Genomic DNA, 16,623 nt, shown 5'->3' on the forward strand with positions numbered 1-16,623 from the left:
AATATTTGAAAGAACCTTTTAAACCATGATCTGTTTCCTTTATTTAATAGGTGCAGAATGAACTGTTGGCAGCACTGGCTCGCAAGGCGCAGACAAAATCAAGTAAGGATTCACCTGAGAGTGTTTTATTGCTTCATAAACTTGCAGTTTTGTTTGCTGGAGCAGTGTATTTCTGATTATATTCTTCAAATTGAACACTTTTTTTGAGTAATACGCATGTTTTATTGTGAATGTCCTGACAATGATGTAGAAAAAAATTAAATACAACTGTAAACAAGATTAATTAGATTTGTATTTATTCTATTGTTAAATGTAAAATCTGAAAGGATGTGTTTCAACCAGCTGCGAATTGACTTATCCATTCCAACCAACAATTTTTTTATGTATTTTAAATTAATTTTTCGATTATTTTTTAGATTAATCAATGAATCAGTAAAAAAAAGGAAAGGAAAGCATTAATTTTCAACCTTTTATTCAAAAACAACTAAAATCTTTAGGCACAAACATGTAGACCTTAAACATCCATCAGCTGCTATAATAATAATAATAATAAAATTGAAAAAGATATATATATATATATATATATATATATATATATATATATATATATATATATATATATATATATATATAGTTTTGACCCGTTTTCAGTCCAAAAATTCTAAAAAAAATCTTAAATCAAGATATATACTAGACAGTTGAAATAGCATAAGCAATTATGTCTTATTTTCTGAAAAAAAAAAAAACAACAACTCAAAATTAAGTGATTGTTTACCTTAAACAAGCAAAATTATTTGCATCACTTAATTTTCTCAAGGCATTTTTCTTAACTAGTAATCTTGATTTAAGATTTTTAAAAAATTTGGACTGGAAACAAGACAAAATTACTAGATAAGAAATGTGTAAAAGTGCAAAGTAACTGTACCTCCGCTGCTTTACTTCTGTTATTAACTCTTTCCCTGGTCAGTTTAAAATATTCTATCTGGCCACGGGGAGCGCGTTTTGTTAGGCGATCTTTATTTTAAAACATTCACTCTTAATGTTTTTGTGACGACGGGTCATGTTTGACATGTGACACTTAGCAGCCACAATATCGCTGTATGACAGATGTATCCCTTTTATTATGCTTTTCCGTTTTAATATAAAATATTCACACGTTTGCTCATCATGTGATCAAGTACCTAATATTCCAATTTACAAAAACGTCTGTGTTTTTGTTGTTAAAAGGCGTATAAATGATCTTGATTGTTATTTATAACGTGAGATGGGCATTGCCATGTTTACTTGCAGCCGGTCATATGTCTCGTTCATAAAAGCAGAATGCAGGATTCAGAATGTAAATTCATCAGTTACTCCAAATATGCATGCAAGCAAGGGGCTGGCCAGCTGGGAGAAAAATTAAGTGAACTTTATTGTTACTCTCCCTACATGTATCTGGTATGAATAATACACATTGGCAAATTAAATTTGAATATATTGTTAGACTTCCATAGACTTTCTTGTGTTTTACAAACTGTAAATGTATTGTTTTACTAGTATTTGTGTGTATTTACATGTCTAAAACATAAAGGAAGCATTACTTAAAAACACTGCATAATTGTGAAAATTTTACACTCAGCGCCAGCCAACGCGCCAAAGCTCAGTTTGAAGTTTTCACGTCATGCTTGTCAAGCTGGATAACAAGTAAACTCCAGCAACATGTACATTATGTTCCTCACTTTAAAATGGAAAAAAAGCAGGATTCTGTAGTGATTTACCCTGCTGTTGCTCCCTTCCCCGCCATGTATCTCTCCTTTAACCAGAAAGAGAATGCGTTTACTCCGCGCCATGTTCAACTAAAGTTTTTTTAAATGATCAAATATCTTTGCATCGCGCAACATGACGAGTCAATAATGAAATTTGTTGCCAACGCTTTTAGTAATTCCTTTTAATTGATTTGTTGTTGCAGCCCTAGTAGATTCAATTGTACATTAATGAATCTGATCAATAAAATATGGTCGATGTCACTTCCAAATATAAACGCGCCCAATTAACCTTATTCAACAATGCGAAAGTGAGCTCCTTTTTAAAATCTTTGTTTTGGAATTTTTATTCAGTTATCTATGGGAGAAATTACCTGGAATAATAAATAGCAAACTTGGTCAAACTACTTGCTCTACAGACAAGTGTGTTCATGACTATTGTTACGACTTCATGATGTTAGACTAGGGGTTGAATTAAATAACATTTATATTGTGACAGTTTTTGTGTAATATGGGAGAAGAAGAACCATGCATTAAGCAAAATACTGCCAAAAAGAGAACAATTTATTATAAAAAAAATCTAAGATATGCAGTAAATAGGAATAATGAATAATAATAATATAGTTAACACCAAATAACACAAAAAATAAATTATATACAATTTATAATAACAAAATAATCCAAAAACAATAAACCCTGCAGGGGAAGAGGACAAAAGTGGGGCTGAAAGAAAAGAAAATAACAAAATCAAAAAACAAACTAACTCAGTATAATCCTTTTACCTTACTGAAAATCGAAAGCAAGTCTTTGATATTTACACGCCCTAACTTACCTACTCTAAACAGAACCAAACAGAAAAATAGAAAGCCAGCACCCACTCAAACCCAAACCTAGGGTGTCTATACACATGTTCATTAGGTGATGTATGGATGTATGTCACATGACATCTACCTCTCCAAATCCCCGTAGGGAAAACAAAGAATTTCAGCAAATAATCTCAAATGAAGAATAAGAAAAATGAATGAAAATAAACAAGATGGCAATTACACCTATTGGCAAAGCAATATCTGTACAAAAAAAAAAAAACATAACAAAAGAAAAAACGGGAGGTAGATTAAAACAAAGAACAAAACATGAACGCAAAAGCCTCTGTTCGGTGTCCCACTCGTTGTCTTTTTAAAAGCCTGGTAAACACTCAGATTGGCCGCAGAAGCCGCCACGTCACCCGAGATAATGATGATTGACCCTACAGCCAATAACAATCGAAAGGGGGTTGAAACTGTAAAACCGAAAGAAAAGGGGAGGGAGACAGAGAGAACAGGTGCGCATATGTGCAAGAGAGGAGAAAGAGAGTGAAAGAGAGAGACACACGCATAAAATTGAAGCTTAACAACTAAACATAAAAAGTAGAATAATAAAACAAAAAAAAGTCAGTTTGCAACATCAAGCAGCATAACAATCTATGAATAGATTCTAAAAATCTAAAAATCTATGAATGTGAATGAGACCAGAAATCTCAAGCCAATAAGATTCCAATGGCTGCACCTGCTCATACATAAAGAGTAAGGTCAATAAAATAGTCCCTCCCCATTATTTGATTGACAGGTTTTCGTGTAATTGTCAGAAATTCAAAAAGTTTTGGCAGGAGACAAGCACAGAGACACAGAGAGACAGAGAAAAAAGAAACCACAAATGTGACAATTGATAATGCTATTTAAATATGTTAGGCTCAAGCTTAGGCAAGACGTGGGAAATACATTTGCGAATGGATTTTGCTTTTTCATTTAAAATGCGGCAGTCATTGTACATTCCAAAGGCAAAAATGCAAACAGTAAAATGAGTTTTGTAATTGGATTGTCACAATTCATGCATTGCATATTGAAAATGCAACTGAAAATACAATTTGCAATTGTGTTCGAAAATTGTTCAAGATATCCTTCCATATAAAGCAGCTTTTTAATGCTTATGGATTTATATTGGAGCATATTTTAGTTTATATTTTATTTGAATCAGTAAGTTGTTAACTATAGACTAACGCTGATGGAAAAAAAAATACAATCTGTGAATTGGCTTGCTCTGCTCGAATCATCTAAATCAGTGCATTATTAGAGACTCACTCTGTCTGGATCACTTGAATTGGTTGGTTGCTGACTGGAGATTCTGATCAGATCATTTAAATCAATGGCTGTGTCCAAAATTGCATACTTTCATACTATATAGTACACAAAAAACAGTATGCGAGCTGAGTACTATGTCTGAATGCATAGAATTTGAAAAACAGCGAGAAAAACGGTGCGCATGATGTTTTTAGTGTACTATATATTCGGACTCAGCCATTTATTTAGCGAGAAGTACCCAGATGACCTACTACTTCCGGCAAGATTCTAAAGTGTGCATTTGATGCACGCTCTGCTATCCCATGATGCCTTGCGAGATAATTCATGAATGGGAGTGAAGCGACACAACTCACACAGGCCACGGAAGGTCATGTGATCATGACAAATGGTGGATGTAGTAAATCCAAGTTCCATTCATAATACTCACATTCATACTGTATAGATGCTATAGAATATACTTTTCTAACGGCTGAGTAGAACATTTAAATTCAAATGCAGTACCTACTGAGTAGGCCGTTTCGGACGCAGTCAAAGAGTTGTTTACTGGACACTCTGTCTAACTGGATCATTTAAATAAATAAATATTTATTAGAGACTCCCTCTTGCTGGATCTTTTAAATAAGTTGACTGTTAACTTTTGACTTAGTGGGTTGTTAACGCAAGCTTGTGCGACAAGTTTCGCATGTCTATGCTTTGGAAAGTTCAAGTTTGTTGAACTCTGACCTGCCAAATTGCATCACGTGATTGTGTGAGACCAATAAAAGATCAATACAATAGCTCGATTTCTTAATCATTTTGTTTAATCCCGCCCCTTTTCACTGCGTCGTACGACAGAATTTTGCATGCTTAAACTTTAGTGTGAACGCAACTTCAATCTGATTGGATTATTTAAATCAATGAATTCTTAACTGGAAACTCCTTGGACCTGTTTACTCCTGGTCACTTCATGCATTTTATTTTTTCGGATAGTATAGCTATCTGTTTTTCAAAAACACTGACTGACTAAAACGTCAGATACATCACATTTTTAAAATAAATATAAACTAAATATTTGGCATTTAAATTATTTTATACGTAAACTGTAAAACATCATTACAAGCGCAATCCATGATTGCTTTCATTAAAGGTTACAATAAACATCTATTTTTGTAATAAAGATATGTCCAAGACATCATTCAAAACTTTAAAGGTTTTAAATTACTTTGTGTATTACTTTTTCTCCCAAAAACAAAACAACATGGTTTTGTAAACTAACAAAACATTATAATTTGATTAATCCACTCTTTTAAAGAGATTACATGTGTGTACTGCGACTGTTGTTAGTGCTGCCATCTGATATTAATTTTCCAATTTACTTTCATCATGTCACAGTCAAAAATAAAACAAAACGAACAAATTTTAATAAAACAAAAAAAATTCTTCTTTTGTTTGACGTTTGTATATCTGACGATCATATAGCCCACAACACGTGCACTCTCAAGAAATGTCCATGAAAAGCCAGGTGCATTTATACCTGTCCAGTTTCGCCTGGAAACCACCTCCTAAAGTGGCCTGAGTGATCGGATTTTAAAATTAATTTTAGAGGCCATTTACACCTGTCCTTTTCATGATCGGATAGCTATCTGATAAGTGAAAGCACATGAAGTGACCAGGTGTAAACAGGACCATTCTAACTAGATTATTTGAATCAATGAGTTGTTAACTCAGGAGGAGATGGCATTGAATCAGTCCAGTTCACTAAGAAATCATTAGTTGTGATTAGCAAATTAATTTAACATGTTAATTGAATAGAATCAGCTTGTTCACAAAAAAAGATACCAACAATGCTATCACATCAGAGCAATTCACAATTTGTCCAGTAAAACAACAACTACAAAAAAAATGTTTTAAAGACAATTATATAATAGTGGAGTAAAAAGTATGCTGTGCTATGCTTGAAAAAGTAGACAACTAATAGTTTCTCAAAAAAAAAAATGATGTAGTACAGACAATATATTACAGTTGAAAAATGTTTGTTTGTTTGTATACTTTATTGTCACTCAAGGGGAACTTTTCTGTGCACTCACAGAGCACTTCGGCAAGTTCTTACACAATAAAAATATAAAAAACAAACAAACATGCAAAATATACTCAAAAAAAAAACAAAACATATGCACACTATCGATCAGTGTTCAACAGTCTGATTGACACTGGGATAAAAGAGTTTTTTAGTCTATTCTGCTTCTGGTGGAAGGTTCTGTATCTTACCAGAAGGGATCATAAGAGATGAGATGGATTTTTCAGAATTATTTTTGCTTCATTCAATGCATTGCTTGTAGAGTATGTATTAAAGAAGCTACTTGAAGTAATTAAAAAAAAAAAACTGTTCATTGTATATAAACAAACTATACAATTGTTGCAGTGCTTTTTCTTTTGCATTTGGTCAAAATCATTTTGCTATATTTAAAAAAAATAGTGTCTTTAATATGAACATGTTCTGAATATAAATGTTCTGTTTTTGTAAGTTTCCCATCTGAACACACACACAAAAAAACATATTATTAATGTTCTCCTTTAGGAAATGGATAAGAAATTCCAAAATTTGAAGCATTAAATCTAACCAACATAACACAAATAATGCATACAACTGATTGAACATACACTAAATCGCCATTGAAAACTATTAATATTTATTTCTGTTGTTTTTTTTTCTCCATTTTATATATATTTATAAGCCACCAATTTTTTGGTTTTGAATATCTGAAATTATTTTTTTATATAGTATCAAAGTTAAGTCAAAGTCAGCTTTACTGTCAATTTAACCACATGTACAGGACATAGAGAGAATTGAAACTGCGTTACTCTTAGACCTTAGGTGCATAACAAATAATATTAATACAAACAGTACAATTTTAAAATACAAATTACACATATAATCTAAAAAATAAAATATATTAAGTTAAAATATAATAAGTAAAATAAACAAAAATTGTATACAATTAGTATGCTAATTTATCCATTGCATAAACATGGATAAGTTGGCGATTCATTTAGCTGTGGCGACCCCAGAATAATAAAGTGACTATGCCGAAAAGAAAATTAATAAATGAAAAGTATGCTAATTTACAAAACAATATGGAGCTTTTAAAGGGATATAAAAGCAAAAATAAATACATTATAAAAAAAAAAAAAAAAAAAATATATATATATATATATATATATAGAATGTATTTGATCAAAGTCTGATATGACATTTGTTTAAAACAAAACAAAAAAAAGGGATCACAACTCAGAACCCTTTTAATTCTGTTAGGTCAATAATGTTCCACATGTACTGGAACACGAATCAGTAATGCTCAAAAACACACACATAAAAAGCCAGAGAGTCTACACACTCGACTGGTTCTCAGATGTGAATTTCTTGTTTTCCAGTGATGGAGGACAGCAATCCACAGCACAATACTGACACCCCGGGATCCTCTTCTACTCCTGCTGTGCTCAAGGTAATGAGAAAACACATTCCGGGGCAACGATTTCACAGTGTGTATATGTAGTTGTGCATGTATGTTTTGTTGAGCTTCACAGCCATCTAGGTTGCTCAGGGCTGTCAATACAGTACATTCCCTGATTGAGCACCGTTACCCCACAGCTCAGTCATCAGTAGAAAGCCCTTGAACTGGCAGAAAGAGAAAGAGCCTGCGATTGCAGATAGATGGATATTCTATACTGTGTGTCAGGACAGAGCCGTCCGCCTGCCTCTGAGACTCTGGGCTTTTTCCAGTGTGGTTTAATAGCTGATGGCTCACCGCAGCACATCTGACAGTACTGCGATCAAGACAACAGAATAGCAGAGCTTCACAAGGACAAATGAGGTTTCAAAGTCAGCACTGTATAGATTCTACATTCCAAACATACACTGTCTTATCCGTGTGCTATAAACCATAATTCACTAACAGGTTAGCCTTAAAAAGATAGTTACACTGTAAAACCCAACAGTTAACTTTATCAAATGAAATGAGTGTAGTTAACTCATAATTTACTGAAAGTTAATTCTACTCAATTTAAAAGACTTTGAACTCAGTGTTGAAGGTAATGAGCTAGTTAAATAACGCATTACTTTAACGAGTAAGTTAATAGTACTCATATAGATTAGTTTTTTTTTACTCAAATGGTTTGTAGCAATCGGTTTCCTCAAACGATTTGAGTTGCCTTGACTCATTTGTTCTTACAGTGCTCAGTTGGTTTGAGTTCTCCATATATTGGGTTTTACTGTGCTCAAATTGTGTTGTTTACTCAAATAGATTAAGTTCACAGTACTCATTAAGATTAGTTTTTGAACTTAAATGGTTTGTTGCAATTGGTTTCCTCAAATGGTTTAACTTACCTTAACTTTTTGTGTTTTATAGTGTAGTTATTAAAGCAAAATTATTATTATTATTTTTTTTAATATTCCACTTATTCCAAACCAGTTTGAGTTTCTTTCTTTTAATTAAAGGTGCAGTAGGTGATCTGACAGATTGCTTATGTTCTGGCTAATGTTAGTAGATTTGAAAATTGTAGAAAATAAGCAGTGTCTTTTTTTAATCAAAACAGCAAATATTTTAATGTAAATAATAATTTTGTTGTAATAGAAAATATGAAAATGGGTAAATGGGCCCTGTGTATTGAATGTCATCATTGAACAGCTGAAATTAAAACACACTTTGCCTTAAAACAACAGACACAAATAAATAACTTACACTTTTGGAAACTAAATTTTGTATTTTCAATGTTTTTCATATTAAAAGTAGTAAATAAGCAGTATCTTTTCTAAATAAAATAGCAAACATTTTAATGTAAATAATAATTTTGTTGTAACTGAAAATATGCCATATCAAGGCATCCCTGGTGCAGCTTCCAATCATCTTCATAGTGCAAAAGTGTGATGTGTTACATTTGTTGAGAGGTGCATGCAAAGGCTGCACCAGACCATACCCTTGCGTTTGATGCAGAAGCTTAAACCAGACTCCACATGCGGTAGAAAAAGAATTGAAAATTTAGAAACTGAAAAAATTTACCGGATAAAAAAAAAATTATTGATTATAGGTTCTGAGTGTCGATTTACTTTACTTTTCGATTAATCGCCCAGCCCTAACTTGAAAATATGGTCTCACTATATTTGTTAGTTGTGATATTTAATTAATCTTGTCTCTATCTAACGACTTTTCGGTCTTTTGAATCTGTCAGGTAATGTGTCACAGCGTCAGTACACTGCTTCAGTCTTTCACTTTCACACTTATACTTAGTGATTTTAATGAAAATCTCAGATACTCTTGGTTGTGTACCTTTTGTACTGACCAACCTCCCGCGAAAAAAGTGATTGAGAGGTGGTATTTTGTGTGCAACTTCTCTTTATTTATTTATGATTTGTTTATGGGTAAAACAAAGACCATGTGGGTTAGGTAGTTGAAATGGTAGGCTACAAATAATAAATTCGTTTTGAATCAATTAATCATAAATAATTATGTAATCTCCGCCTATGACAACAATGCCATCTGCCATCGCGATGTTTCACATTAGACATCGTACGATGCCAAATTGGTCGACATCGCCCAACTTTAATGCATATAAACACATTCATATAAAAGAACACAATCTACATAAGCTTTGCCTGACTAAAATAGTTTTAAAACATACCTGTCTAAAAGTAGTACTTCAGCCATAGTGTCATCCCTCAGATAGTGGTTTTGAACTGCATAACAGTTTTCCAGTGTGCAAAAGTAACTTTGATAATGAGTCAGGATTTAGAATAGTTTTAATTCTACAGTTTTGGCAGAAGCTCTTTCAAAAACAATCTCTTTTTATTGATAAGTTGATCTTTCAGAAAGGAGTTCAGGTTGATGCTGAGTTTACCTGATGTCAGATTCATGCTTCACGTGCACGCACATATCACGTATCTGTCTGCTTGAACAGGCTACACAGAAATACAAATTTAAATATGTTTGCTGACAGTTTGAGATCCCTGTCATAATTGAGTTATTTGTCAACTAAATTTTTAATTAACATTTTTTCTTATGCCTTACCTAGAATATAAAAATACATATAAATACATTTAGATCATTTATTTTAATCAGTACTATCAGAATGTGAAGAGACTTTTAACCAGAACAACAAAACATGATTCTGAAGTCAATCACATACTGCACCTTTAAAACAAATGAAGAAATACTGGAATAAAAAAAAAATGCCATTGACTTTCATGGTATTTTGTTCCTCCTATGTATGTCAATAGCTATGTTTCCATTCAAAAATGCGAATTAACTTTATGGGCAAAACTGGATTATCGCATAAAAGATGTGCAAATAAAGCAGCATTTCCATCCAACAAGTCAAAGGGAACTACATCGTCTCTTCCTGATTATCTGGTGCCAAATATCAACAGTAAAAACAGAATTTGCTGAGGTAGGAGAAGCTGCATGAATCTTTCATTAATGAAGGTCATTAATAATATAATAACACTAATACTGAGATGGATAAGGCGTTTTAGAATGCGGTCAGCCTGCTGGTATATCCATTTACACACATTTTTATCATCACATGATCTCTTATAACAAAATCACAAACTTTTTTTAATGCACATACTGGATGGAATTGGTTTGGTAAAAGTGTTTCCATTGCAGTTTATGCACATATTTTCTTATCGAATAAAGCGTTTATCCTACTCAGTTATTCGCTTATGTTTTTATGCACATTTTAAAAATGTATGCTCATCACGCCATTTTCATCAACCGTTTTTTTTTATGCGCAAATCCAAAAGAAGAAATAAATTCAGAAATATGTAGAACCTTGAATGTGAGTAGATAGTGAGGAAAAGTTCATTTTTTTAGGAGAGGCATCTTTAACTGGCTCACTTGAAACAGTGGAAACCAAATACTTTTATTTTTACAAAAATAAACAAAATGCATGTATAAGTCAACAATGAAATTCATTAGTGTTACAATTAACTGCTTTGAAAAAAAAAGAGCTATTATAATTGATTTATCAACAGTGAAAGTTAAAACTTTTTTGGCAATTACAAAAAAATGTAAATTGTAAATCTCTTATTGCTTTATATAGATAGCAAAACAAAGAACATTAAAAAGCCCCGTGTGCTTTACATGTACTGTAAAGTGAAGTGTGGCTTTTTGTGAATCTAAAAGGTATGCAAGTAAGTTTTAATTAATCAAAGTATAAAAAAATAAAATCAATTCTGAACCACTGAAACTACAGATGTCTGAAATTAATTTCTGTAGCCGATCAGTGTATGTCGATATAACTTAACTTACTATAACCTTAGTGTGATGAGCAAAAACAGATGAGCAAGAATTGTTCACATATCTCAAAAGGCCATTGACACTAACCTTAACAGCGTTGGGGCATGCAGAGGTCAAAACTGATGATATCCATCCACTTTTGCCTGCTGTCATCAGATGGGCTAGGTTGAATAGATACTTGCCATTATTTGTTCAGATAGCAGTTGGATTTCTTAAGCTGTAAATCAAATATCATTCCATATACAGTATGTACACTTTGAATTCCTTTGTGTTTGATTGTATTTTGACAGGTACTTTCTTTTGTTTACTCCTATTATTTTTTTTTATCTATCTTGTGTCATTTTATGGTTGAGTGTGTGTTGTGATGTGTCGGCTATTGCTGTGAAACCTAATTGCCCCTTGGGGACAATAAAGAAATTCCAATCTGTAATGCATTTGCATAAAACCAACCCATCTTTTTCATTAGCTGCAGTGTCTACATTGACCCTCAAACACTGTAGCTGGTTTGTGTCGTTGAGAAGCATTCATTGCAAAGTTAAAACATTTAATCTAGCTCAACAAACATTTCAATTCTTGCATCCAACTGAATATGCAGCTTTACTACTAAATGATCAGACGTTTACATATTGCACTAGCTTACACACATCTGTGAATCCCTCTCATATACCTACAAACTCTTGCATAAATGTATGAAATTACCTCACACATACATGCAAAGACTTGCATCTGTGAAATGATTTGAACGCTTCGCTTACACACATCTATGAAATAATCGCTTGTCCATACAAATTCTTGTATGCATGCTTGTGCATAGATAAAGCTATTACGCAGATTTAGGGACTCGTGATGTACCAAAAAACAAACAAAAAAACATTGGAAACATTCTACTTAGGTTTTGATTGTTGGAGGTTGGATTCATTATGTCCTTTCAATGCGTTATCATAGAACACAGACTTGAACTGATATTCTAAAATCTGTGCACTAGTTACTGTCTATGACGTTTAGGATTGGTGAATGAAAGAAGCCTTGTGAAACTATATGATAATGTGTGTTTCGTTTCTGTAAGGAGTGACAGATTGGTTTATTCGACCAATCAGAGCAAAGTAGGTTCTCAGAAAGGTTCAGAATGGGCAACTATTCACCCTTTCAGAAATTAGATGGCAAAAATATAAATGTAATTTTATGAGAAAATTAAAGTGTTTTTAACATTAGATGCATGTAAACTAATTTTAGGACCCTTTAACAACCTTTTAATTGGCAGGGACACTTATTATTATTATCATTATTATTATTATTATTATATTGATAATTAAATTCATGTTGTGCTTTTCTGGACACTCAAAGCACTTTACAGTTTTTAGATGAAATCTACTCAAACCACCACAAGTGTGCTGCATCCACCTGGCCTGCGTTTCCGAAAAACCATCGTTAGCCAACCAAGTTGTGTTGTTACATTGCGATTTGGTGTTTCCCAAATCCATCATTCCAATGAACATTCACCAACATAGCAAACTAAGAATGATTAAAAAAAGCATTAAAGTCATCTCTCTTAGGTGTAATTTTCTTTCAAAGCATTTTTAAAGTTCAGTTTTAGTGATCTTCATGTTTACTATTGTGCTAACTTCATGGTGCACTTTGAAAACATTGATGTCATTTTGAACAGCCATGGCTCATGATGAAAGCTATAGGTGATATATTATTTAAGGGCAGAATTTATGTTATGTTTCCAAAGCTTGTGAAAACAAAATAACACAGCATACATTAATCCTTTTAATTTATAGTAGGTTATTTATTAAGTATCTGTGCTCTATGACATGGGCCTCTTGGTTAGAACATTTCTGCAGTGGATTGCTTGTCAAATTGTAAAAGTAGACTTTTCAAAAAATTTAAATAAACAATCCTACTTACTACTATTAATGACAATCCTCATCATTAATATTATAATTATTATGCTTTTTTATTATGCTTATTATGCTTTTTTATTCATTTCATAATAAATATTAAATTTCATTTCCTAATAAATAGCCTCCTAATTTATTTATATGATTTATATATGATATTAGAATTTGTGTTTGCTTTTGTAAGTCATTTTATGTTAATTTAGAGTAGACTATGAAATGTTCTCAATAATATTTGTAAAGGAAACATAGGCCCTATATGTGCCATTTGCATATATTTCAATTAATATGGAAAGTGGATGTTTTTACCAAACCTAATATTGGATTTTTTTAAAAATGTGTGTGCGTGTAAAACAATATAATTTGCACAAAGAAATTATGGGGTTCTTCCACAAGTTGTTATTCCACCCCTTTTAGAGCGTCATTATGGAGGTTTTAAATTATAACTAATGTGGTTCAAACGATGGATCTGCGAGTTTTTGGGAAGCACTTATCACTACGTTGTTCTTTTCCCAAACGATGCATCGTACTATGATAGTTCAGCCATGAGTTACATCGCTGTTTGGGTAATGCACCCCTGGATGACACAATGGCAGCCATTCTGCACCTGACCACACACCATGCACCAGTTTATTGGTGGAGAGTATACAGAATGAATCCAGTTAGGATTTGGGGATGGTTAGGAGATCATGATGGCAAGATGCCATTATGTACTTCATTTCAAGCAGGGATTACTGGAGGGCTATGCTGTGTCCCAATTCTCACACTTATACTACGTCCTAAAAGTATGTACTAGAAAAAGTATGTAAAGAAAAAGTACATACTTTTAATTGTGTAACTGAAGAGTATGCAAACCTTAGGACATACTACTTGCTCATTAACTGGCTATTATGTTGCCTAGTTATGTCCCCTGTCAATCCTCTCAACACATCATCCACATTTCTGTTATGTCTGATTACTAGCCTTAGCTGGATTTACACTCTCGCCTGGCGCCGCATCACACACCTCCACTGACTGCTCATGCACCTGGGACTAGGCTTTTATATTTGCCGCATTCGGCGTTGTGATATTCTTTAAAATGAAAGGACGTAATCAAAAGAAACTGACTGTAAAATCAAATGGACAAACAGAGATGTAGGAAGTTTTCTGGAACTATGTCATATCATTAATATCATTCAATATTTAAAACTAATTATTAATATTATTATTAAAATTATTATTAAATTAATTTAATGTTATGAGGATTTTTATAACCATTTAAATTTTTTTTTAATCAAACTTTGATGCATCACTTGCTTTTATTCAAATATCTGACAGTTCTACCTATTAAAATGTATTAAATATTAATGACAATAAAACATGGATTGCTCTACAAATATATATTTTTATTATGGCGAGAATAAAAAAGTTCACTTACTAAGAAATACAGATGTTGTCTTTAGGTTTAGCCCTCTCCACAATTCACACATTACTGTCTGAATAGTTTCGGTTCTATACTTAAAAGGCAATAATGTTTGAACATTCCTGACCATTATCACCAATAAAGCCTAGAAAAACAGGCCCTCAGTACATTGTAAAACCGATAGTTTTAAATATCCCTTTCCAGTTATCAAAGAAATAATTTGTTCCTTAATGAAAGTTTTATAAATATTAATTGTGTGCATGGGTCTCCACGACCTCTTTTGGCTTTAACAAACTCATACCTCAGGTTTCTCCAAACCTTTTAACAAAAACTTTCCTTCTTTCCCACTGATGTTGCAATTTCTAGCCAAGAATTAATGGTCATCTGGTTATCTCTATGATCACGTATCATAGATGTCTGTACAGTCGTACCTGTTTTAGACAAAATATCTTCAAAGAGATTTATATTCAACTCAAATCAAAGAATCAGAAATCGAGTTTGAGACTTATGTCCTATACCCTCAAATAGTGCACTATTTGAGAGAGCAGCCATTTTTAGTGGTGGCCAAAACCAAAACTTTTTTTTTTTTTTAGTCCACTGTATATATAATCATATTGCACAGCCAAAAGACCAATGTCTCCTCCTTCATTTTACCCCAGACATGCTCAATAATGTTCATGTCCCGTGACTGGGCTGGCCAATACTGCAGCAACGTAACCTTGCAGCACAAATGTCTTGATACCTCAGGCTGTTGATGTTGCCATCCACTCTGCAGATTTCTCGCACACCCCCATATTGAATGTAACCAAAACAACGACATTTCCTTCACCAAACTTGACTGATTTTTGTAAGGTGTTGGGTCCATGCGGATTCCAATAGGTCTTCTGCAGTATTTGTAATGATTGGGGTGCAGTTCAACAGATGATTCATCAGAAAATTTTTCCTTCTGCCATATTTCCAAATGATCAATTAGAAGTCAAGTTATTTTTTGTTGCTCTCACCACTGGGATCAACAACAAAACTTTTGTCATGTAGTGACAAAAAAAGGTCTATCGTTTCATATTTTGCTCTTTAGTTTATTTCATGGTGTCACCAAATACATCTTTTGCAGTAGTACTTTGTCCGACCACTGGCTATAGTACATGAAGGGCTAGTTTTTGTTTTTGTTAGATGTATGACGGATTTGAAGTGATTCCTTCATCATTGTTTCTCTAATATAAGAAACTGCTCCATTATCATTTTTGAGAGCACATTAGACATTAGTTTTGATATACATGTAAATGCTATCTCAATATCTTATCACCAGACTCTTTTCTGGTAATTCCTTCCTATCAGGTTTATGGTATTAGAATCGTTCCATCTAGCCGTCTATTGTTTTCTATATTCATCTGCACACTGAAGGACTGAAGAATGTCAGGGACTCTGCTTGTGTTGGATTTGTCTAGCATGGGGTTTGATACCTTATATAGCCTGCTGAGCTGATATGGAAATACTTGAGTGTGTTCAGGACAAATTCCTCTCTCCTTCCCTTACTTCAGAAAATGAGGTCACAGGTTTCTCTTCTTTGCTATTGTGTTTAAATGGAGCAGGAAATCTAAAGGGTATACATCCTCGATTACTTGCTTTAAGCTTATAATGATAGCTTTAGTTAGCTTTGGTGAATATTCTTTTAAGATGTATAATGTGCCACAGTGTTTTATGTCATATGAGAAATGGCCTTTATATCAATGCTAAAATGCTAAAAATTCAAAAAGAGTAAAATTAGATAAATTAGTAAAATGTGGAACAGATTTTGTTTATTAAACATGTCATGTGGTGCAAAAATACAAAAGAAAAAACAAGAAACAAGATTCAAACAACATGCAGGAAATTGGATCAGTTTTTTTAAATGTCTGATTATTTGACCCTTTTATTAGTACAGAGTGTGAAATGTCATGCGTACAATTTCATATTTTATTTGTTTTTCCAATTTTTTATGATAACATTAAATGATTTTTTTAGGATATTTCTAAGCTTTTTTTATTTTATGTAAATTTTTTATTTATATAATATGAAATCATCAAGAATGCACAGAGCATATTTCTAAGAACCTGTTCTATTTTTATGTCCACATCATCCTACGTTTTTAAAAGCAAATTTTTATTTACACATGCAAATTTAATTTAAGTGTCTATGTTTCTTTTTAGGTAGCTTT

At 32.7% G+C, this 16,623-nt stretch overlaps 1 protein-coding gene across 3 annotated transcripts in view; it reads left to right on the plus strand.

Moving 5' to 3' along the window:
* Nucleotides 1-16,623, plus strand: part of rapgef5b (Rap guanine nucleotide exchange factor (GEF) 5b) — a 127,465-nt gene that overhangs the window by 37,473 nt on the left and 73,369 nt on the right. For all 3 annotated transcript variants that reach the window (NM_001442606.1, NM_001442607.1, NM_001098779.2), the window contains 2 exon segments: nucleotides 51-102; nucleotides 7,271-7,341. In NM_001442606.1, coding sequence (NP_001429535.1) covers nucleotides 51-102; nucleotides 7,271-7,341 — 123 coding nt within the window.

Source organism: Danio rerio, chromosome 16, assembly GCF_052040795.2.
Source record: "Danio rerio strain M-AB ecotype USA chromosome 16, GRCz13ab, whole genome shotgun sequence".
Lineage (NCBI taxonomy): Eukaryota > Metazoa > Chordata > Actinopteri > Cypriniformes > Danionidae > Danio > Danio rerio.